Source organism: Pistacia vera, unplaced genomic scaffold (assembly GCF_008641045.1).
Source record: "Pistacia vera cultivar Batoury unplaced genomic scaffold, PisVer_v2 Contig196, whole genome shotgun sequence".
Lineage (NCBI taxonomy): Eukaryota > Viridiplantae > Streptophyta > Magnoliopsida > Sapindales > Anacardiaceae > Pistacia > Pistacia vera.
The window spans coordinates 1770348-1795000 of NW_022195997.1; the positions used below are offsets into that span (position 1 = coordinate 1770348).

A 24653-nucleotide genomic window follows, 5' to 3' on the forward strand; every position below is an offset into this window, starting at 1 on the left:
AAATCGTGACAGATCTGGCCAGAAACGACCAGATCTAGATCTGGCCGTTTTCCAACCAGATCTGTCACGATCTGGCCATTTTCGGCTAGATCTCTGGCTGGAAATGGCTTGGCCGGAAATGGCCATATCGGCACACGGTTGCCATTTTCTGGCCTTCTGTGCATCTTTAGGTTGTCGACTGCCAACGGCTGGCAATGGTTGTGGGGGTGCATTGTTGATTTTCCAAACTTTTATTATGGGGTTGTTTTTGCTATGTTTTTAAATGTAGGGGGGGTTATATAATCCAAATAATAATCTAAATAATAATATTTAATTAGAAGACAATTCAATAATTTAAATAATATACCTGCCAATTTATTCCTCTCAACCAAACATATTAATAAAATATAGCTACCAATTTATTCCAACTAACCAAATATATTTTCCTAAAGATTCGCAGTAATCTTCAAGGTAATCTAACTTTCTAGTAATCCAACATTCCTAGTAATCTAATATTTCCAATAATCCAATATTTGTTTAACCAAGCGCACCCTCATGGTTATTTTGGACAGGTAGAAGAGATGTTGAAGTGTATGGAACAAACTTTACTAAACCGTCACATGGAGATGGTAAGTTTAAGGAAGCTCGTGATTAGCTTGTCTTGTCTTTGGAACGATCAAGAATTTGTAGCATTAGTAGATCGATGTGTTGGCTTTGCAATTGGAAGTAATGTCAAAGAGCTTAAACTTCTATTTCCAATTTTCAGAGGAGGATACAATTTGCCTCAAATTGTTTTTTATTTTTTTATTTTTTATTTTTTATTTTTTTTTGTGCAAAATCCATTAATGAGTTGGAGTTGTGGAGTTTTATGGCTGTAATCTGTCCAGTCCAAGAATTGGTGTGCAGTCTTTGAGAAAATTTTGTCCAGTGGATGTTTATGTAGATGATCAAATGATTGAGAATCTCTGTGCTAGGTGCCCATTGCCTGAGTATCTGACAATTGAATCACCTAAAGGCTTTAAAAGCTTAGAGCTATTTGGTCTTAACAGACTCCATGAAGTCAAGGTAAGTAACAATGATGAACTCAAAAAGGTGGAGATCAAAGCATTGGATGTTCATTCAGTAACTATTACTGATGAAAACATGTGTGATCAATATAGCCTCTTGTGAGAATCTGAAATACGGTTGTATCCAACTTCTTCATAGCGTTATCTATTATAAGACCAAATGAATTTTCCAACATTTCACCTTAATTACATTTGAAATTATAATGTTTCAGACGGGATCAATTGCAAGCAAGATGTTTGTTAGCATACCTAATCGACTATACCACATTCATTAAATGTTAACTCTTCTTGTATGTTTGATGTGTTGAACTTGTTGGTGAATATTTTGATAACTTATTACTATGTTTCTCTGTTCTAATCGTCCCATTGTCATGTCTCTTACCTCATACGCCTCTGCTTTATCTCTTGCTAGCATTGTGAATCATATGATGGACACCGTACATTTGTTTAAGTGAAATTCTCTACCACTTTAATAAAATTTTCAATAGCATATAGACTTTTCATGATTAATTATAATCTAAGCCTATTTAATATTAGCTAACACCCTGGACTAATTCCAAATCAAGCTTCATATTCTTTAAGAGCTGTTGCAATGTCTTCTCCTAATGAGACAAGAAATGAAATATCCTTCACTTTCATCACGGCTTTTATAGTTTTCTATCCATACTCTTACTTGGATCATCTACCTACTCTTTTCTCCTTCAATTTCTCTCAAATGATGCACCCTTGTTATCTCTACATCATCTTCTTCCTCACTTTCATCGTCAATACTCGGACATCCTTATGCGCCTATGATATTCGATACACAAACTGCAGTAATCATCTTTATTTTGAATTTGAGGAATAAGTATAGTTATCTGTTTGAAGGAGATATTAGTAGCCACTAAAAAATTCTGGTTTTGTTATGCCTGAGAAAGTAGGGTTGACGCCGAGCCTTGTCAACATGGACAATCAGAGCCTTGTCAGCATGTGAGCGGCATGCTTCTGCTAGTGCAGTGGGTATGCGCCAGATTGGCGAAAGGCTAGAAATGGTTCACATGTCCAATCCCTACACAAGTCGAGAAAATCACTCGAGCAGGTGAGCAATGGGACACAGAGAAGGATTTGCACGGCATTTGCCTCACCACAAATTTAGTAATCATTACCTTAATCCATCCCACTAAATAGAGGGCTCCTCTCCCATTTGTGGGATTGTCTAAATTTTACTCTGAAACAACTCTCTCTCTCTCTCTCTCTCTCCCCCTCCCTCTCTCTCTCTCCCCCCTTGTACTCTCAAACCTATAAATCAGCTCGCTGAACACAACTTGACTTTATACATTAATACAACATCAGTGGACGTAGGATTCGCTTGTTTGAGCATCCGAACCACTTTAAATATTGTTCTTCATCCCATATTCAATCAAACACCCCCATATTCACGTGTGACTTTTGAGTTTGCTCAACATTTCCAACGTGTGATTAGTTGGTGTCAAAATCAAGCATCAACATGTTTCATTATCGAATTCTCACGTAATGTTGGGTAACTTTGAATAGGCATCAGTTTTCAACTTAAACTTTCGTGAAGGCAAATCAGTTTGACGTATATTGTATGTAGCAAGAGCTTGTACTATAATTGTACTGGTGTAAGTAGGTTTCTTGGCCTGGTGTTTTAGAATAATATTATGTGTACAACTAAATCATACAACCAGATATATAAACAAATAAAAATTTTATATAACTCATGTAAAATGACCACCCTATCCTATTTTTTTGCCTGTTTGTATGTTTGGTTGTATAACTCAGTTATAAGTATAACATTACTCGACATTTTAGCATCTTCTAAATCTATTAATATTTACTAGCCATCTTTATGTTAATAGCATTTTGAGACACTGACAAGAATTAGGAAACTTATATGTTATTAGGGTAACATTATCGCATATCAATCATTGGATACTTCGATGGTCGTTTATTGCAAAACCATTGGAGATGGTTGATACGAAAAATAATATTACCCAGAGCGAACTATGACGGCATAAAATCAGTGGTTTTTTCTCACAATTGTTCACTATTTGACCATATGATTTTATTTAAACAAAGATAATTGTTTTTTTATGTTGAGATGTATTGAATAACATTGAGAAAAATTATTTACAAACCAGAAGCTTGTTTCTTGAATGAGTTATGCAAATGAAACAAGTGGGTAGTACTAGGAAATTCTATCATGTAAAACAAAGAAATTGATAATGACGATAAGAGTTGATTCAAGTTAATTAAGTGACTACTACTTCCTTTCACACACCTTTGTCAACTTATTTTGCAAGCCTTATAGTTGCCTTATTTGCTTTTAATCATGTTTTATCGTCATTTTTACATACAATCTTTTAATATAAAATAATATCTTTAGTAATCGTCAACCATTCGTATGAAAATAATTTTTTTAGGACAATACTACACTCACAAACCTTTCTCACTAACTTTCTTTCACAAACGCGACGTGTTAGCTTGCAATGGGTTATGTCTATCCGACAATGAGTCCTGTCTAACCAAATGTGAGCTAACTAATTGCAAGCTGTTACATCGCGTTTGTGAGATAAAGTTGTGAGAAGTGTTTGTCAACCTATTTTTATTCATATTTTATTTTATTTTATCACCGAGTATGTTTGGGCTAGCTTGTATGCATCTCGACTAATCTCCGAGGACTTTGAAATTGTCGGCCTTGGGTACAAGGCCCAGTTGCCACCCTTATTAGGGTTTGCAGAGATTTGAACTCGCCTAGTTGCCACCCTTATTAGGGTTTGTAAGGACTTGAACTCGGGAGACCATGTTAGATCCTAAATTTTTTGTTCTTTTACCATCATGGGGACTTGAATTTGGAAGACTAGGTTAGATCCTCTTTTGCTCTTTTTACTAACAGGCCACCCAGTGAGGTTATATGACAATAAATTTATTCTTTAAGCCTTTTACACATTGCATGTTACATTATGGGAATTGGTCATGACCAAAGTTAAAAGAAAGGATGGTGCTAAAGGCAAGACTAGTAACTAAAATGAAGTCATAATAAGGTATAGCCTTATTGCAAGCTGCAGTAGGATCACTTCTTTTTTGGGTAAACGACTTTTCCCTATTAAAATAATGGTTTAATGAATCTTTCCCATCCACAAATTTTTAAAATACCACTTTAGTTGCGCGTGGACAGACTTGCAATATGTAGGCAAGCCCTTAGCCCCCCCTATTCCGCTCTCTTTGCCAACAAAAGCCATCCAACCTACTACAAACAACCTTTCTAGGGCCTCCCTTTGGTTCCCCAGTCTTCTGGAAGCCAAAACACCCACTCCTCCGATGCCCTCTAACTGTTCGACAAAATGCAACAATGACCTTAACAACAAACACCAACCAAATATCCCCTAAATTGGCACCAACAACCAATAATTTCATAAAATATATAGATTATTACTTGTTCTTCCTCTTCTTCCACCTCCATGCAGGAATTTACGCTGACGTCCTCCTCTTCATTTTCAATTTTGAATCCTGTCGTCCCTTCTTCTAGCGGCGGGATTTCTTCTGCCGACGCCCTCTCCTCTGCTGGCGAGGTGTCCTCTGCCGATGGAGCAACTTCAGTCATCGGAATTTGCTCCATCGCAACCTCTTCTTCTCCATTTTTGGTAGACCCAATGGTGCCTATAATTTGGGGAGTGGATGGGTTTTTTCCGATTTCTTTGAGAATCTCAGCCATTGTAACTTAACCAATTATGGCAAGGAATGGAAAAATGCAAAGAGCAAAGAAATTGAGAAATGGCAGAAAATTGGAAGAAAAAACGAGAGAGAGGAAGGTGTTTGAATCGTGTTTTGAGAAAGAGAAATTGAGAGGAGTGTATTTTGCCTTTCAAATTTTAAATCAAATTTTTTTAACCCACAAACGTTTAAATCTTTTCACTCTAACCCTTTTTACTGTTTTAATTAAACTTTAGTGTGCCATGTCAGATTTTTTAATCCAAAAAAACAAAATCAAAAACCTTTTCAAGGTTATATTCCCAATTCGAAACTTGGGAAGGCATATCACAAATTTTCTGAAAAAAAATCCCTCCAAAAAACCGTAACAAGAATCTGCAACCTCTCAAATGCAAGTAAAACCTTCTTGGACCCATTTGGGAAATCGCTTGTTTGGTTGAAAAAAGGTGCTTTCTTTACTTCAATATCGATTTCTTTTTTAATTTTTTTGTATTTTTATTTCCCTCCTGAAAACCGTAACCCTAAGCCTAAGAAACAAGAATCTGCAACCTCTCAAATGTAAGTAAAACCTTCTTGGACCCATTTGGGAAATCGCTTGTTTGGGTGAAAAAGATGCTTTCTTTACTTCGATATTGATTTCTTTCTTAATCTTTTTGTTTTTTTGTTTTTTTGTTTTTTTTTTTTGGGATATCATGTACTTACAGAACACAGCAATGGCCTTTTTTTCCCCATAAAATTTTCGCTGAAGATGAAGTTTTTAGTTAGGAAGACTTTGTTTTTCTTTTCTGTGTGGGTGCATTTCTTTTTACTTAACCATGGGACTGTAGCTTAAATGTTTAAATTTATTCAACCTCAGGATTATTTAAAATAAGTTGTCTTCTAATAGTATTTCATAAACTTGTTTATTCCATGGGCTACTCAGGGTGTGATTCGATGGAGAACCGAATTGATAATCTTGATAGAATATCGGCATTGCCGGATGAAATATTGCACCATATTTTGTCATTCGTGTCACTGAAACAAGCTGTTCGAACTAGTGTATTGTCTAAAAGTTGGAAAGAAACATGGCATACATGTCCCATTTTGGTACTTGAAGATCACCCTCACCGTGATATTGCAAGGGTAAAAGAGGTGTTGAAGTTTATGGAACAAACTTTACTAAACCGTCACATGGAGATGATAAGTTTAAGGAAGCTCATGATTAGCTTGGCTTGGTTTTGGGATGATAAATTTGCAGCATTGGTAGATCGATGTGTTTGCTTTGCAATTGGAAGTAATGTCAAAGAGCTTAAACTTCGATTTCCATTTTTCTGGGGACGATACAATTTGCCTCAAATTGTTTTTTGTGCAAAATCAATTAATGTGTTAGAGTTGGATCACTGTACTCTGTCACCTCCAAGAATTGGTGTGCAGTTGTCTTTGAGAAAATTGTGTCTGGTGGGTGTTTATGTAGATGATCAAATGATTGAGAATCTCTTTGCTAGGTGCCCATTGATTGAGTGTCTGACAATTGAATCATCTAAAGGCTTTAAAAGCCTAGAGCTATTTAGTCTTAGGAAACTCCATGAAGTCGAGATAAGTAGCAATGCTGAACTCAAAAAGGTGGAGATCAATGCATTGAATGTTCATTCAGTAACTATTACTAATATGGAAACATGTGTGATCAATGTAGCCTGTTGTAAGAATCTGAAATGCTTAGTATTATCAGATCTTTCAATAACGGATGATTGGTTATGTAATGTAATTTCAGATTTTTCACTCCTCCAGTTCTTAAGCATAACTTATTGTCATAAGTTAAGGAGTATCAAAATTTCATGTCCTAGTCTTAAGGAATTGGTCATAATTGGATGTGATTTGGTTGAAGTAAAGCTTGAGACTCCTAATTTAAGTATATTCAGATTTCATGGTCATCCAATATCCTTTACTTCAAATGCTATGGCTTTGTCAGAAACTGATCTCTACATCTATGGTTATGATGATGATATTCAGGTTGATATTCAGGTTTTAGTTAAGTATATTGAACTTCTTGCGAAATTTAATCAGTGTTCTGAAGTGCTAAATTTGGGACATTGCACGGGTGCGGTACGTCTACATTTACTAATCTCTCTTTTTAAATATGCTTTTAAAAAAATTCTTTTCTTACTAATATTTTTTTTTTCTTTTTTTCTTTTTTCGCATTTGTGAAGGTTGTCATTGTTCCTAGAGAATGGAGGCAAATCTTACATCCCCCTTTATGCGGTGTCAGACATTTGAACCTCCTTATAGATGATGATCTGTTTGATTTTACAATTCCCCAACTAGTGGACAGCTTGCTCTGGCTTTCACCTCATATTGTGACTATATCGATGAGTTTTCCCTTAGGTCACAGACATGAGTATTCTTTTCAGGTACCAGATATATTACATTAATGAATTCAAGACTTGGTATATGCTGTGAGGTTCTATTAGGAGATTTTGATTGATTAACCATTTTTGTTTGTTTTACTATGTTTATTCCTTTCATGTTAAAGGAGGTAAAGGTTCTCTCAAATAGTAGCTCTTGATGTGATAAATCAAAACATAAACAATAGCTAATCTAGATAATAACATGCTAGTTTTTGAAATCAACATATTCTAATTATGCATTATGTACTTTTAGGTGTAGTTAGAATTTTGCTTAAGGAAGAGCAATATTTAATTATCATTTTGTCTTTTAAAAAAAAAAATAATAATAATAATAATTCATTATGTAGTTCAGGTAGAGTTAGGATGAATTTTTTATTTTTGGAATTATGTAGTGCTGAATGAGGGTAAATAACCTATTGATCAGTAATTGAATTCTTTTCTGTTTCCTATCGAGAAGAAAATGGGAAAAATAAATTGGATCCTAAGACAACGTCCTTTTTGTGGATAAGAACTATTTTTTTTTTGCCATTGATTTTTTGTTTCAGTTCTTATACAAGGAGCAGCTTATTCACAAAGCAGAGAATCCTAGTTGTTGCCAATCCCTTCCCATTTCATGTTGGCAGAATTGTCTCAAGGGAGTTAAGATTGAACATACTGCGACATATTTTGCTCAGCCTGCTTCTGTAGACAGGTTCTCTTTAGAGAGGAAGACCTCAGAAAAGCGTTCTTACGGAGAAAGGTTCTATTTTCACGACAATATCTGGGATGAGCTTAATAATCTTCATTTGAATTTGAGGAATAAGTTTAGTTATCTGTTTGATGGAGATAAATAGTTATCTGTTTGATATCAGTAGCAACTAAGAAATTCTGGTTTCATTATCGAATTCTCATGTAACATTGGGTAACTTTCAATAGGTATCAGTTTTCGAGTTATATTTTCATGAAGGCAAATCAGTTTGACGTATGTTGTATGTAGCAGTAGCTTGTGAAGTAATTTTGCTTGCCCTGGCGTTCTAACATCTTCTGGTTAGCAATCTTTATGTTAATAGCATGTTGAGAGATTGACTAGAATCAGGAAACTTATATGTTATTAGGGGAACGGTATGGCATTTCGATCATTGGATTCTCTGATGGTTGTTTGTTGTGAGACTGTTGGATTTCTTCGATGGTTGATATGAAAAATAATATGATGGCATAGAATCATCAGATTTTTCCCATAATTGTTCACTGTTTGACCATATGGTATTATTTAAACAAAGATAATTGTCTTTATAAACTGAGATATATTGAATATCATTCGGAAGGAAATTTTTGTTATTACATCAAACCTCAAAGAATCCAGTTTTTTTAATTACTTGTATACAAAAGTAACAAAGCTTTGTAAAATCTCATTTAAAACTTAAATGCAATAGATTTTGATGGCCTTTAAAATAAAATACAAAAGATAAAAGAATTGGCAAGATATCAAGGAGGGAAATAGCGAATTGGAAGTAGGAAATTCAAATCCCTAATCCTAAAATGGGTATGTAAAATTGAATAAAAAGAGTAGATATTTTAACTTGATTTTTGCTGGGGTAATTTATATATTGTTGGTGGGGTCAACCTTGTGAAATGGTGTTTGTGGGGGAGTTGTCTCGATGGTGGTGGAGGTGGATATGTTTGTAACCTAAACATTAAAACAAGACGAACATCAAGGACTTGGTGACTTGGCCATGTGTTTTTATGACCCCACTTAGGGTTTTAGCCACTCATTTTAAGTTTTTTTTTTTTTGGGGAACCCAGCTAGAAATTTTGATTGAGTTATTGCTATGAGTAATGCTAGGTCAATAACCCAATCTTACAATAATCTCTCACAATCCTTGATGTGGCAGCTTGTAATTGGTTAGTTCGTAAATGGGTCTCGCTTGTTTGCTATGAGTCATGCTTTCCCATTTGAGAGCTAACCAATTACGAGCTGTCACATCGAGGATTGTGAGAGAATGTTATGAGATTAAATTGTAGACCTAGTAATATTGTATTGCTATACTCACCAATGGCAACACTTTTTGTCAAATTATTTTGTGAATTTTATTACTGCCTTATTTGCTTTTAATCATGTTTTTTCATTACTTTTACATATAATCTTTTGATATAAATACTACATTTAGTAATTGTCAATCAGTGGTATGACAATAAATTTGTTCTTAAAGCCTTCTACACATCGCTTGTCACACACACTATGGGAATTAGTCATAACCAAAGTTAAAAGAAGGGGGTGTCAAATTGTCACGACCTTATTCTGTAATGTCGTGACAAAAGCAACAAGTGTAGTAAATGTACGAGGTAAAAGAGTTTTGCAAAGCATTCACATGGGATGTGATAGTTGAGACGTGACGTGTTTCTTCCTGGCATATTGGCAATACTTCAAAAGACTTTTTAAGAAGGAGATACTCCATGAAAGGGGAGTGCAAGAACCGTTAGGAGTTGTTTTTCATAGTCGATGATGAAGAAGGGATTGGGCTATCCCTGTACAAACTGGTCGAGTGTTGGAGCCGCTTCCATAATGAGTCCATGACAAGACGAAAGCAGTAGACCTCAAGCCGATGAATGACATACGTGTAGGCTTACCCCTCTTAAGTAGGATGCTAAAGAGCTGCACAGATTGTTACGTTGCATGAAAACTCTAGGCCTGTGACACAAAGTCAAGGCTAGTGATTGAAATTAAGTCATAACAAGGTAGCTTTAGTGCAAGGTGTGGTTGGATCACTTCTTTTTCATGAAGAACTAATGTTTGTTGTATTCAACTTTTATGATAATATGACCATCCCTTTGTCAGGAATTTCAAGATTGAAATTTGGATGCATCCAATTACCATAGGATATTGAAATGAATGTTCACCCATCCCTGAAAGTGGTACCAAAACAAATTGAATAGAATTTGTATCTATGACAACATGAGATGGAAGTGAGTTGCTTATTAACCGTTTCACCTTTCATTAAGAGTAATACTATGTTCATAACTCAATCTCACAACATTCTCTTACAATCTCAACGTGACAGCTGAATTGGCAATTGTGAGCTCTAACCATACCCAAAACACAAAATGACTTTGACTAAATATGAATAGTCGTTCTTTTATAATAAATGATTGTTCTTTATAAATGAACAATCGTTTCAAATAGTCATTCCTTAATGAAGAATAATCGTTCGTCTTTAAGGAACGATTGTTCATGTTTAGTCAAAGTCATCAGTTAACGTGATAGAGTCAATTTTGCTATTACATTAGAATTGTGAGACTAAATTATAAGCGTATTTTTCTTTCATTAACTATGTGATGTGGTGCACGTGCATTGATGCACTTGACATCACGCAGTTTTCAAAACAAAAAATGGCTGCAGAACTTATTCTTTCCTCTTGTCCGACGCCGTTTCTGTAACACCTCTCTTCCTCTTATTAAGCACTAGGCGGGTCAATTTCCTCTAAGACTAAAGAAATTCCATCCTGAGGACCCTAGCCCTAAGCCCAAGAATCTTCAACCCCTCAAATGTAAAAGCTTCTTGGACCCATTTGGGAAATCGTTTGGATTGGGCGAAAAAGGTGCTTTCTTTACTTCAATTTAAATTTCTTTCTTAATCTTTCTATATTTTTTATGTTTGAGTATCATGTACTTACAGAATACAACAATGGCTTTTCTTTACCCTTAAAATTTTCGCCGAAGATGACGTTTTTAGTTAGGAAGACTTTGTTTTTCTTTTATGTGTAGGTGCATTTCTTTTCTGTTAACCATGTGACCGTAGCTCTTAGTGTTTAAATTTATTCAACCTCGGAATCATTTAAAATAAATTGTCTTCTAATAGTATTTCATAAACTTGTTTATTCTATAGGCTACTCAGGCTGTGATGTTATTGATAATCTTGATAGAATATCGGCCTTGCCGGATTCAATCTTGCACCATATTTTGTCATTCATGTCACTGAAACAAGCTGTTCGATTCTACTATTGTCTAAAAGATGGAAAGAAACATGGCATACATGTCCCATTTTGGTAATTAGTGATCACACTCACGGTTATTTTGGACGGGTAGAAGAGATGTTGAAGTGTATGGAACAAACTTTACTAAACCGTCACATGGAGGTGGTAAGTTTAAGGAAGCTCATGATTCACTTGTCTTGTTTTGGAACGATCAAGGATTTGCAGCATTGGTAGATCGATGTGTTTGCTTAGCAATTGGGAGTAATGTCAAAGAGCTTAAACTTCTATTTCCAATTTTCAGGGGAGGATACAATTTGCCTCAAATTGTTTTTTGTGCAAAATCCATTAATGAGTTTAGAGTTGTATGGCTGTAATCTGTCCTGTCCAAGAATTGGTGTGCAGTCTTTGATATGAGAGAGGGGGGCAAATCTTACATCCCCCTTTATGCGCTGTCAAACATTTGAACCTCCAAATAGATGGTGATCTGTTGGATTTTAGAATTCCAGAACTAGTGGTGGGCTTGCTCTGGCTTTCACCTCGTATACAGACTATATCGATGAGTTTTCATTTAGTTCACATTCATAAGTATTCTTTTCAGGTACCAGATATATTACATTAACGAACTCAAGACTTGGTATATGCTATGAGGTTCTATTAGGAGATTTTGGTTGATTAACCATTTTTGTTTGTTTTGCTATGTTTATGCCTGTCATGTTAAAGGAGGTAAAGGTTTTCTCAAATAGTAGATCTTGATGTGATAAATCAAAACATAAATGATAGTTAATTTAGATAATCAGATGCTACTTTTTGAAATCAACATATTCTAATTATACATTATGTACTGTAAATATGACAGTAATTGAATTCTTTTCTGTTTCCTCTCTAGAAGAAAATGGGATAAAGAAATTGGATACTAAGATAATGTCCTTTTTGTGGATAAGGACTATTGTTTATTGCCATTGATTTTTGTTTCCGTTCTTATACAGGGAGCAGCTTACTCACGAAGGAGAGACTCCTAGTTGTTGCCAATCCCTTCCCGTCTCATGTTGGGAGAATTGTCTCAAGGGAGTTATGAATGAACATACTTGGTCACTTATCTGTCTGCCTGCTTCTGTAGACAGGTTCTCTTTTGAGAAGAAGACCCTGGAGAAGCGTACTTCCGTAGAAAGGTTCTATTTTCACGATAATATCTTTATTTGAATTTGAGGAATAAGTATAGTTACTGTTTGATGGAGATGTCAGTAGCGACTAAGAAATTCTGGTTTCATTATCGAATTCTTATGTAATGTTGGGTAACTTTTGTGAAGGCAAATCAGTTTGACGTATATTGTATGTGGCAGTAGCTTGTAATATAATTGTACCAGTGTGACTAGGTTTCTTGGCGTGGTGTTTTACAATAATGTTATACTTACAACCGAGTCATACAATTAGACATACAAATAGATAAAAATTTTACAAAATTCATATAAAATGACTATTCTGTCCTTTTTTTTTTGTCAACTTATCTTTACTTGTTTATTTATTTTATTTTATCACCGAGTGTGTTCGATCCAACTTGTATGCATCTCAATTAATATTTCGGGACTCTGAAATTATCGTCTTTGGGTACAAGGCTCAGTTGCCACCCTTATTAAGGTTTGTAGGGACTTGAACTCAACTAGTTGCCGCCCTATTAGGGTTTGTGGGGACTTGAACTTGAGAGACCATATTAAATCTTCTATATTTTGTTCTTTTACCATAATGGAGACTCGAATTTAGAAGATCAAGTTAGATCCTCTTTTGCTCTTTTTACTATCACTTCATCCAGTGGTGGTTATGTGCCAATAAATTTGATCTTTAAGCCTTTTACACGTCGCATGTTACATTATGGGAATTGGTCATAACCAAAGTTAAAAGAAAGGGTGGTGCTAAAGGCAAGACTAGTAACTAAAATGAAGTCATAATAAGGTATAGCCTTATTGCAAGGTGCATTTAGATCAATTCTTTTTCGAATAAACGGCTTTTTCCTATCCAAATAATAGCTTAATGACAATTTTCCATCCACAAATTTTCAAAATACCACTTTATTACTCAAATTTATATTTTGTTTGCGATCCCACACCATCACCATTCTCTTCCTCGATCATCACTCACCATAACCTTTCAAACCTTACTCTCACCCTGCTAATCGCCGACAATCGAACGATTAGAGTTTGCATAGCCACGCCTCACAAGTCAAATTCTGATCGATCCTAATTACCAAAATCTAACTTTCTACCACCAAAAGACTCAATGGCCTCCTTAATTCAACTTATTTTGCAAGTCTTGTTAGTGCCCTTATTTGCTTTTAATCATGTTTTATCATTACTTTTACCAATAATCTTTTGATATAAAATATTATCTCTAGTAATCGTCAAACAGCCGTATGACAATAAATTTATTCTTAAATCTTTTACGCATCGCGTACATTATGAGAATCGATCATAACCAAAGCTAAAAGAAAAATCTCAAGGGATTAGTCTACCGATAAAAAAGATTTGCTTATTTCCTTAAGTTTCTGGATTCATATCTTAAGATCACCTATTACAATAATATTATGATTTACTTGATCCTTTAAATTTGTAAGGTGTTTAAGGTTTATAGGCTGAATCACTTCTTTTTCAGGTACAGCTAATGTTTATTGGATACGACTTCTATGATATATACATAATTCACCTATCATTAATTTTTGTGTGATGCATTACATTGATATACTTAAGGGATAAAAATTGGCTCACAATCCAATCATATAAATTTTCTATCATAATTCTAACGTGATAACTCGCAACTAATCAGTTCGTAATTGAACAAACGGGATCTATTTATTGCATATGTAAAATAAACAAAATAAAAATTATATTACTGTATTGTCCTCTGCTTGAAATGCCCGTTCAACTTACTCTTTCCGTTTTTCTGATATCGTTTTTATAACACCTCTCCTCCTCCTGTTATGCAGTTGGCGGGTCAATTTCTACTAGACTAAAAAATTCCCTCCTACGAACCGTAACACTAAGCCTAAGAAACAAGAATCTGCAACCTCTCAAATGTAAGTAAAACCTTCTTGGACCCATTTGGGAAATCACTTGTTTGGGTGAAAAGGTGCTTTCTTTACTTCAATATCGATTCCTTTCTTAATCTTTTTGTATTTTTATTTCCCTCCTAAAAACCGTAACCCTAAGCCTAAGAAACAAGAATCTGCAACCTCTCAAATGTAAGTAAAACCTTCTTGGACCCATTTGGGAAATCGCTTGTTTGGGTGAAAAAGGTGCTTTCTTTACTTCAATATCGATTTCTTTCTTAATCTTTTTGTTTTTTGTTTTTTTAATTTTTGATATCATGTACTTACAGAGTACAGCAATGGCCTTTTTTTCCCCATAAAATTTTCGTTGAAGATGAAGTTTTTACTTAGGAAGACTTTGTTTTTCTTTTCTGTGTGGGTGCATTTCTTTTTAGTTAACCATGGGACTGTAGCTTAAATGTTGAAATTTGTTCAACCTCAGGATTATGTAAAATAAGTTGTCTTCTAATAGTATTTCATAAACTTGTTTATTCTATAGGCTACTCTGGGTGTGATTCGATGGAAAACAGAATTGATAATCTTGACAGAATATCGGCATTGCCGGATGAAATATTGCACCATATTATGTCATTCGTGTCACCGAAACAAGCTGTTCGAACTAGTGTATTGTCTAAAAGCTGGAAAGAAACATGGCATACATGTCCGATATTAGTACTTGATGATGATCAGACTCGCGATCGATTTGCAAGGGCAAAAGAGGTGTTGAAGTGTATGGAACAAACTTTACTAAACCGTCACATGGAGATGATAAGTTTAACGAAGCTCATGATTAGCCTGTTGTTCTTTTGGGATGATGAATTTGCAGCATTGGTAGATCGATGTGTTTGCTTTGCAATTGGAAGTAATGTCAATGAGCTTGGACTTCGATTTCCAATTTTCAGGGTAGGATACAATTTGCCTCAAATTGTTTTTTGTGCAAAATCAATTAATGTGTTAGAGTTGTATCGCTGTAATCTGTCCCGTCCAAGAATTGGTGTGCAGTTGTCTTTGAGAAAATTGTGTCTGGTGGGTGTTTATGTAGATGATCAAATGATTGAGAATCTCTTTGCTAGGTGCCCATTGATTGAGTATCTGACGATTGAATCATCTGAAGGCTTTAAAAGCCTAGAGCTATTTGGTCTTAGCGAGCTCCATGAAGTCAAGATAAGCAACAATGATGAACTCGAAAAGGTGGAGATCAATGCATTGAATGTTCATTCAGTAACTATTACTGATATGAAAACACGTGTGATCAATATAGCCTTTTGTAAGAATCTGAAATTCTTACTATTATCAGAGCTTTCAATAAAGGATGATTGGTTATGTAGTGTAATTTCAGATTTTTCACTGCTCCAGTTCTTAAGCATAACTTCTTGTGATGAGTTAAGGAGTATCAAAATTTCAAGTCCTAGTCTTAAGGAATTGGTCATCAATGGATCTGATTTGGTTGAAGTAAAGCTTGAGACTCCTAATTTAAGCAAATTCAAATTTTCGGGTCATCCAATATCCTTTACCTCAAATGCTATGGCTTTGTCAGAAACTGATCTCTACGTCTGTGGTAATGATGATGATATTCAGGTTGATATTCAGGTTTTAGTTAAGTATATTGAACTTCTTGCGAACTTTAATCGGTGTTCTGAAGTGCTAAATTTGCAACATTGCACGGGTGCGGTACGTCTATATTTACTAATCTCTTTTTTTAAATATGCTTTTAATCAAAATTTCTTTTCTTTTCTTTTCTTACTAATATATATATACTTTTGTGAAGGTTTTCATTGTTCCTAGAGAATGGAGGCAAATCTTACATCCCCCTTTATGCGGTGTCAAACATTTGAACCTCAAAATAGATGATCTGCTTGATTTTACAATTCCCGACCTAGTGGACAGCTTGCTCTGGCTTTCACCTCATATAGAGACTATATCGATGAGTTTTCACTTAGGTGACAGTCATAAGTATTCTTTTCAGGTACCGGATGTATTACATTTACGAATTTAAGACTTGGTATATGCTGTGAGGTTCTATTAGGAGATTTTGATTGATTAACCATTTTTTTTTTTGTTTTACTATGTTTATGCCTTTCATGTTAAAAGAGGTAAAGGTTCTCTCAAATAGTAGCTCTTGATGTGATAAATCAAAACATAAATGATAGTTAATTTAGATAATAAAATTCTAGTTTTTGAAATCAACATATTCTAACTATGCATTATGTACTCTAAGGTGGAGTTAGGATTTTGCTTAATTATTTGTCATTTGTCTTTGAAAAAAAAAACAAAGAAATTCACTATTTACTTTTAGGAAGAGTTAGGATGAATTTTTTGTGTTTGGAATATTTGTCATCAGTGGTTCAGCTGAATGAGGGTAAATAACCTATTGATCAGTAATTAAATTCTTTTCTGTTTCCTATCGAGAAGAAAATGGGAAAAATAAATTGAATCCTAAGGCAATTTCCTTTTTGTGGATAAGAACTATTGTTTATTGCCATTGATTTTTGTTTCAGTTCTCATACAAGAAGCAGCTTATTCACGAAGGAGAGATTCCTACTTGTTGCCAATCCCTTCCCATTTCATGTTGGCAGAATTGTCTCAAGGGAGTTAAGATTGAACATACTGCGACATTTTTTTCTCAGCCTGCTTCTGTAGACAGGTTCTCTTTAGAGAGGAAGACCTTGGAGATGCATACTTATGGAGAAAGTTTCTATTTTCATGACAATATCTGGGAGGACCTTAATCATCTTGATTTGAATTTGAGGGAAAAGTTTAGTTATCTGTTTGATGTCAATAGCAGCTAAGAAATTCCTTTTTCATTATCGAATTCTCATGTAATATTGGGTAACTTTGAATAGGTATCAGTTTTTCGACTTAAACTTTCATGAAGGCAAATCAGTTTGACGTATGTTGTATGTAGCAGTAGCTTGGGATATAATTTTACTGATGTGACTAGGTTGCTTGCCCTGGCGTTTTAACATCTTCTGATTAGCTATCTTTATGTTAATAGCATGTTGAGAGATTGACTAGAATCAGGAAACTTATATGTTATTAGGGGAACGTTATGGCATATCAATCATTGGATTCTCTGATGGTTGTTTATTGTGAGACCGTTGAATTTCTTCGATAAACTTTCGTTAAGGCAAATTAGTTTGACGTATATTGTATGTAGCAGTAGCTTCTAATATAATTGTACTGATGTGATTAGGATGCTTGGCCGGGCGTTTTAACATCTTATTCTGAATCTATTAATATTTACTACTATCTTTTTGTTAATAGCATGTTGAGACATTGACTAGAATCAAGAAACATATTAGGGTAATGTTATCACATATTAATCGTTGTATTCTTTGGTGGTCGTTTATTGTGAGACCATTGGATTTCTTCGATGGTTGATACGAAAAATAGTATTATCCCAAAGAGAATTATGACGGCATAAAATCATCGGATTTTTCACAGAATTGTTCACTGTTTGATCATATGGTATTGTTTAAACAAAGATAATTGTCTTATTGAGATATATTGAATAACATTGAGAAGGATTATATACTAATAGCTTACTTTCACTTCATTCATGATAGGGAAATTTTTTTTATTACATCAAACCTCAAGGAATCGAGTTTTTTTAATTCCTTAAATACAAAAGTAACAAAACTTTCTAAAATCTAATTTAAAACTTCAATGCAATAGATTTTTGTTGGCCTTTCAAATAAAATACAAAAAAATTGGCAAGATATCAAGGAGGGAAATAGTGAATTAGAAGTTGCAAATTCAAATCCCTAATCCGTAATCCTAAAATGGGAAAATTAATTGCATAAAAAGAGTAGATATTTTTAGTAATCGTTAGTCACTCATATGACAATAAATTTGTTCTTAAACCTTTTACACATCACGTACATTATGGGAATTGGTCATAACCAAAGCTAAAAGAGAAACCCCAAGGGATTGGTCTGACAGTCATTTCTTTGAGTTTATGGGTTCAAACCTTGAGACCACCTACCATAATAATATTGTGACTTGCTTAGTCCTTTAGGTTTGTAGGATGTTCAATAGATCCCGATGATTAGTTGAAGTGTGTATAAGCTGGCTCGGACACTCCGGTCACCAAAAAATATTTGTAGGGTGTTTAATGGATCTTGGAGATTAGTTGAGGTGTACGTAAGCTGACACCCGGATTACCAAAAAAGCTATAACAAGGGGGTGTCAGGTTAATGACGGCTGCCAAAAAAGCTATAAGAAGAGGGTGTCAAAAGCAAGGTTAATGACGGTTACCAAAAAAGCTAAAAGAAGCGGGTGTCAAAGGCAAGGCTAATGACTAAAATGAAGTCATAACAAGGTAGCCTTATTGCAAGGCACGATGGGATCACTTCTTTTTCAGGAAGAGCTAATGTTTGTTGGATAAGACTTTTATGCATTCACCTATCATTAAATTTTGTGCGATGTGATGCATTGATATACTTAATGGATAAAGATTGGCTCACAACCTAATCTTACAAACTTTTTTTCATAATTCTGACATAGTAACTCGTAATTGGTCAGTTTGCAACTGAGCAAACGAGATCCATTTACGAGTTGACTAATTGCGAACTATCATGTCGCGATTGTGAGATAAAGTTTGTGAGATTAAGTTATAAGTGTAGTATTGTCCTTTACTTAACATGCCCGTTCAACTTATTATTTCCTTTTTTCTAATATCGTTTTTAAAGCACCTCTCTTCCTCTTATTATGCAGTTGTCGATTCAATTTCCGGGGCTTTTGATTAAAAGACCATATTGAGTTTAAATTTAATTAAAAGGCTATCAAGTTTCAAACTCTTAACTAAATAGCCTTATTTTTTATTAAGAGTAATTAAACATGATTAGTGCTTAATTAGGATTAATGAAGTATTGTCTAATCTTTTTAAAATAACAATATGTCCCCAAAAATCTGAAATTGTTGCAAACAATTCATTTGCCTCCTCCCTCCCGCCATTAATGCATCAGAACTGCCCTCCCTTGGTTGTTGTTTCTTCTCAGCAAAACTGAAGATCTTCTTCTTCCTCTAAATTTTTTTCTTCTTCCTCCGCCATTAACACCTTATTCTTCCTCCACCACTACCACATTCTTCTTCCTCCACCATTAACATCTTTTCCACCAAAGATCTGCCTCCTCCTCCTCTTGATATTTCGTCCAGGTATATGTATCTCCTCTTTGCATTTTATATTTCGATTTACAAAGATTTAATGATGGATTGGGTTTGGGTTATGGTTATGGTTTTGATTTAGTGGTTTAGGTCGTTGGGTTGTGTTTGATGTAATGCAAGTTGAAATAAGTGAAATTTGTTGATTATTTTCTTGCATTGTGGGTAGCTGGGGGTGGTAGCACCAATAATAGGTGGAGATGACTGAAAATGTATATTGGATCTGATGGATCGCTTAATCAATCTGGTATGTCTAGTATAATGCAGCAAGTCGCTTAAGCGATCAGGTATATGATAGAAGATCGCTTAAGCGATATATTGGACCGCTTAAGCGATACACCACATCGCTTAAGTGACTCTATAGATGTTTTTTAAAATCTTTCAACCCTTAATATATTGGTTAATAATTTTTTTCTTGGCTTATTGGTACTTGGCTATTATTAGACATGGGACAAGTTGTTTTGGGTGTTGAATATTTTGGTGAGTGGGTGGAGAAAGAAAGTTGTTGGAAGTGGATTGGTAAGAGCAAAAAAGTTGTACCCATTGATGTGAGCACAGAGGTTAATTTTGATGAGTTGATTGATGAAATAATTAGAAGAGGTGATTTGAGTTATTCACGTAGTGATATAGTTGTGAAGTATGTTTTAAGCAGAGTTCTCAAACATTATAAGGTACCCTCTGTTGTATTAAAGTCAAATAAAAGTGTAAAGTTATATATGCTTGATGTGGACGATAAGGGTTCGAGGCCGATTTTAAGGGTTTCTTTTGTGGATAAACCATTGGAAGTTGGTTCAAAGGAAGGGGATAACAAGGAGGTTGGTGGGGAGAATGTTGGTTTTAATTTTAACTATGAGGACATTGATTTCTTTGTTGAAAAATCAAGAGTAGGCGGTGATTTGGGTGGTAAGGAGTACATTATAGAAGAGTCTAGTCATGTAGGGCAAAATGAAAATGTGGACAAGGAGGACCTCGCACATGTTCCCGTAGATGTAGAGATTCCTATAAACACAGATTATGCAGAAGGTGTAGTTTGTGAGGAAGAGAACACTATGGTCCTTTATGTAGGTTCAGAGGCGGCAATTGCAGGTAGTAGTGAATCACCTCATGTTTTTACTGATGGATCAAACTTACACGTAGGATATTTATTTGACAACAAGGAGAAAGTGGTGAGGAAGCTAAAACTTATTGCCATGAGAGGTAATTTTAAGTTCATCACCAAAAAGTCTAATTAATCGGTAGTGACAGTTGCATGTCGTGACCGAAAGTGCAAGTCGTGGGTTTATTGTAGAAGGTTGGCGGAGTCCGAAAAATTTATTGTTAGCACATATACCCGTGAGCATACCTGTGGGTTGGGACATATTCCAGGCGAGCATCGACAAGCCTCCACTGATGTTATTGGAAAATTTGTCAAAAGTCAGTTTGTTGAAGGGAAAGGTCCATCTCCTAAGGACATTCAAAGATTTGTGCACACAGAGTTTACCCTACACGGCAATGGTCCGGATGCCCTAGTTAACCTTCTTAGTAAAACTTGCAGCTGTAAAGTGCTTGACGTTCAACGTTTACCTTGTCCTCATGCACTAGCAGCACTGAAACACCAACTCAAGCTAAATTTTGGTTCAAGAATTTTCACAAAACTTTGCTCATCTCTCTATATGGCAAACCATTACATGCTAGCTTATTTAGAAACGTTATATCCAGTTCCTCCAAAAGAGCAATGGGTGGTGCCACCAGAGTTGTTTGACATTATCCTTCATCCCTTATTCAAAAAGACAGAAAAATGGAGAAAAAGAACTAAGCGTATTCCATCAGCATGTGAGGTTCCTCAGAGGATGAAAAAGTGCTCAATTTGCAAGCAACCTAGCCACAAGAAAAGCTGTTGTCAGAATCAATCACATGCAAATCAAGAAAATTAGCTTCGAATAGATCATAAGCAAGCAAGCAAGCAACCTTCTGTTATTAAATCACTCTGCTGTCATTTGTAGATTTGAACAGTAGATCGCTTAAGCGATAGCATTTCACTTAAATGTTGTCAATCTTTTTTGGTGCATTAAACTGATTTTATGTCCTTGTATTTCCAGCTATGCCATCAAGAAGAATGAAGAAATCAAGAGAGTTGCCAAGGCCAACCGTTAAAGACGTATTAGTGAATCGAGAGAGTTGCTAAGGCCAACCGTTGAAGACTTGTTGTTTTCAATTTTTTATGTTGATAATTGGATATCTTTTTGTTTGAAGTTTTGAATAGATGATATTAAAGATGCTTGTAGTTCCTTAATTGTTGCTCTTATTGTGCTACAAGAAAATGTATAAATATGATTTTTTCACATCAATTCTTTGCAAGAAAATAATATATAAATAAATATTGAGATGTTATTGTTAGGAATCGATCTACCCAACGCAACGGAAAAATAAAGTTAAAGGATAAATCAATTCCTTTAAAGCCCCAAATCAGGGTACTAATTATATAGTTAACACGTTAAATCGAAAATCTGCAGAAATTATAAACAATCCATTCAAGGATCAGAGATCTTACGCACGTTTGGAGGCTCCTTCACTTTGTGTCTAATTTGGATTCGCTACTGATTCAAAGTAGAATCGAATGAATGGTGATCCACACGAAGACAATCCGAAGAACCAAAAATGTATTTGCTAGATCCTCTTTGGCTTCAAGAATCAACTTGAATCAAAGAAAAATTTGATTCAAGAACAAAGGCAAAAATGTGAGGGAGAGAATAGGGAGAGAGGGCTACCACCTTTTAATTCAATGAATGAAAAATGACTTATTTTATTTCCTTCAATACACATGCACTTATATAGTGCATGTGTCAAAACCCTAATCCTTTTAGGAATAGGATTGGGCTCCAACCCAAATTAACCCACGTGTCCAAACACTATCTTTTTGATATTTTCTTTTAATTAATTAATTATTATAATTAAAATCAATTAATACATTTATAACATTTAATTAATAATAATTCATTTAAACATATGCATACATATATTTAAATATAATCAAACTAATTTGATTTAACATTAAATCTAGTCGATAACCTCAGCAAATCTAATTGCACTGTGAGATTACCAAAAAACCATTTCGTCCTAAAAGATGAAAATACCCTTTGCACAAACTAATTCTTAAATTATCTTCTATGTGTGACACCCATAGGCTCCTCATCGTATCGTCAGCAAGTAGTATCGCAATTAACACCAATTAATCGTCTTACGACACACAAACCAAAATTGGCCCCTAGCAAGGCACCATGACCACCCGATAGATTCAGATAAGCAAAATAGTTACCTATCAATGATATGGTTACCATGTAATCAAATCATTCCATCATCTGTTATCTCATCGAGACTGAGGTACAATAATAGTGTCAACCTCAGTTACTCTCGATATGTCTGTATTTAGTTACTATACCAATGATCGGAATAACAAATTGGATTGAACAACAACTCAATCCCACTATGACCACAACTTTATTGTCATTGTCATTTACTAAATTGCACTGTGAGATAACTTCTCCCGTACCCAAGAGTGATGAATCCTCTGTCGATCCGCCATAGTCTTGATACACTCCTCGATGCAGCCAATCACTATTGTATTGATAGCTCTAAATAGAAATACATTAGGCTAGTGTCAAACTACACCAATCAATGTACAAAGTGCTCTGGTGATCTCTAGTCTAAGGATCACATGCACCACCATTCGTTAGAGGATTTGTTCCATAGACACTGGGGTTACATTCTATATGGAACCCTTTGGTGGGTCAGTCCAATGAACTTGCCTATAACAAGCACCCATTTGTTGCACTAGGTTGTCAGCAAACAACCTTGACAATTGAGATCAGTCATTGCCTTTCAACAGGATCGTTCAACACTATGATAGTCTTACTGTATTCTCTGTGCCCTTGATCAAAGTAATACTGGGGCTACAGACATTTCTAAAATGGCCACCATTTGTGATTATAGGGTTCTCACTATCAAGATTTTAAACACTTGATACCCTCATCACGATTCTACCATCCTAAGGACATATATCAATACATACATGTATGATTTACACGATATAGAAAAAATGTCTTTTATTGATCAATAAACATTATTACAAAAAGTCAATTATACAATAATTGATTGCTCTAGGGCACATACTCTAATAGTTATTGTGCTATAAATATTGAGATATTATTGTGCTACTGAATTTTAGAAGGAAATGTTAAGTACATATAAATTTGGCCTTGGTCGCTTAAGCGAAGATGGCTTATTTGTACAGGATTGCTTAAGTGAGAGATTATATCGCTTAAGTAATCATGAATTTTAGAAAGAAATGCTAAGTACAAATAAATTTGGCCTTGGTCACTTAAGTGACGTCTTCTATTGCTTAAGCGATGACGGCTTATCTATACAAGATCGATTAAGTGAGAGCTCACATCGCTTAAGCAATCAAGGCTAATTTCCTTTTGTACTTAGAATAATCATTCTCAAATACACAGTCGCTTAAGCAATATCAGATCTCGCTTAAGCAATCCAATATAGATAATTCGTGATCACTTAATTGATAGTCTATGTCGTTTAAGCAACCAAGGCCAATTTGCTTCTTTTCTCCTCAATCTTTTGATATTGTGAAAGTTTGAGTGAGAAATTATAGTCCGTATTGTGGGTCAGCTCTATATTCAATCATAATAATCCATATTTGTGAAATGAGGTACATTTCTACTAACGTGTCACACTAGTGTGCTATGACATTCCTCCATATATCATATGGTTGTACATCGCATATTGTAGTTGTTATATTTTGATGTTGTGAACATTCGAGGTTTAAATTAACATTAATAATCTTCTTATTTTGCCTTAGTATATGTTGATGGAATTAAGTTGTCAAATAATCCTTTTTAATTGGCCTTAATATGTGTTAATAACCAATGTCGCTTAAGCGATCAAGGCTAATTTGCTTCTTTTCTCCCGAATCTTGTGATGTTATGAACGTCCCAAGTTAGCATTAACATTACTTAATATGGGGTTGTCAAATAATCCAAAAAAAAAAAAAAAAATGGATAGGTCTCTTAAGTGATCCAATATATATAAGCCTTCGTCGCTTAAGCGACTAAGGCCAATTATTGTCAAAATTATCCTCAAGTACACGATCTCTTATGCGATTTTATGTCTCGCTTAAGTGATTTAGTATACATAAGCCTTCGTTATTTAAGCGATACTAGACATCACTTAAGCGATCAAGGCCAAGAAAGTGTCAAAATCATCCTCAAGTGCACGATCGCTTAAGCGATGTCAGGTTTCGTTTAAGCGATCTAGTATATTTAGCCTTCTT

The 24653-nt window shown here is 34.8% G+C and overlaps 2 protein-coding genes across 3 annotated transcripts; both read left to right on the plus strand.

Annotated features, from left to right (window-relative positions):
- Positions 1–5073: 5073 nt before the first annotated feature.
- LOC116128041 (F-box/FBD/LRR-repeat protein At4g26340-like) lies at positions 5074–8082 on the plus strand. 2 transcript variants are annotated; one of them, XM_031413715.1, is made up of 4 exons: positions 5074–5203; positions 5680–6839; positions 6944–7144; positions 7687–8082. In XM_031413715.1, exons 2-4 carry the CDS (start codon positions 5691–5693, stop codon positions 7972–7974), a joined length of 1638 nt encoding a protein of 545 aa, XP_031269575.1. In that variant the 5' UTR covers positions 5074–5203; positions 5680–5690; the 3' UTR covers positions 7975–8082. The 2 variants fall into 2 exon arrangements, with proteins under 2 accessions (XP_031269575.1, XP_031269574.1); XM_031413714.1 differs by lacking the exon at positions 5074–5203 and having other exon boundaries at positions 5521–6839.
- Positions 8083–14231: 6149 nt separating this feature from the next.
- LOC116127909 (F-box/LRR-repeat protein 25-like) lies at positions 14232–16018 on the plus strand. The gene is made up of 3 exons (XM_031413568.1): positions 14232–14320; positions 14667–15838; positions 15953–16018. The coding sequence occupies exons 2-3, from the start codon at positions 14687–14689 to the stop codon at positions 16016–16018; spliced, it is 1218 nt and encodes a 405-aa protein (XP_031269428.1). The 5' UTR covers positions 14232–14320; positions 14667–14686.
- The last annotated feature ends 8635 nt before the right edge of the window (positions 16019–24653 follow it).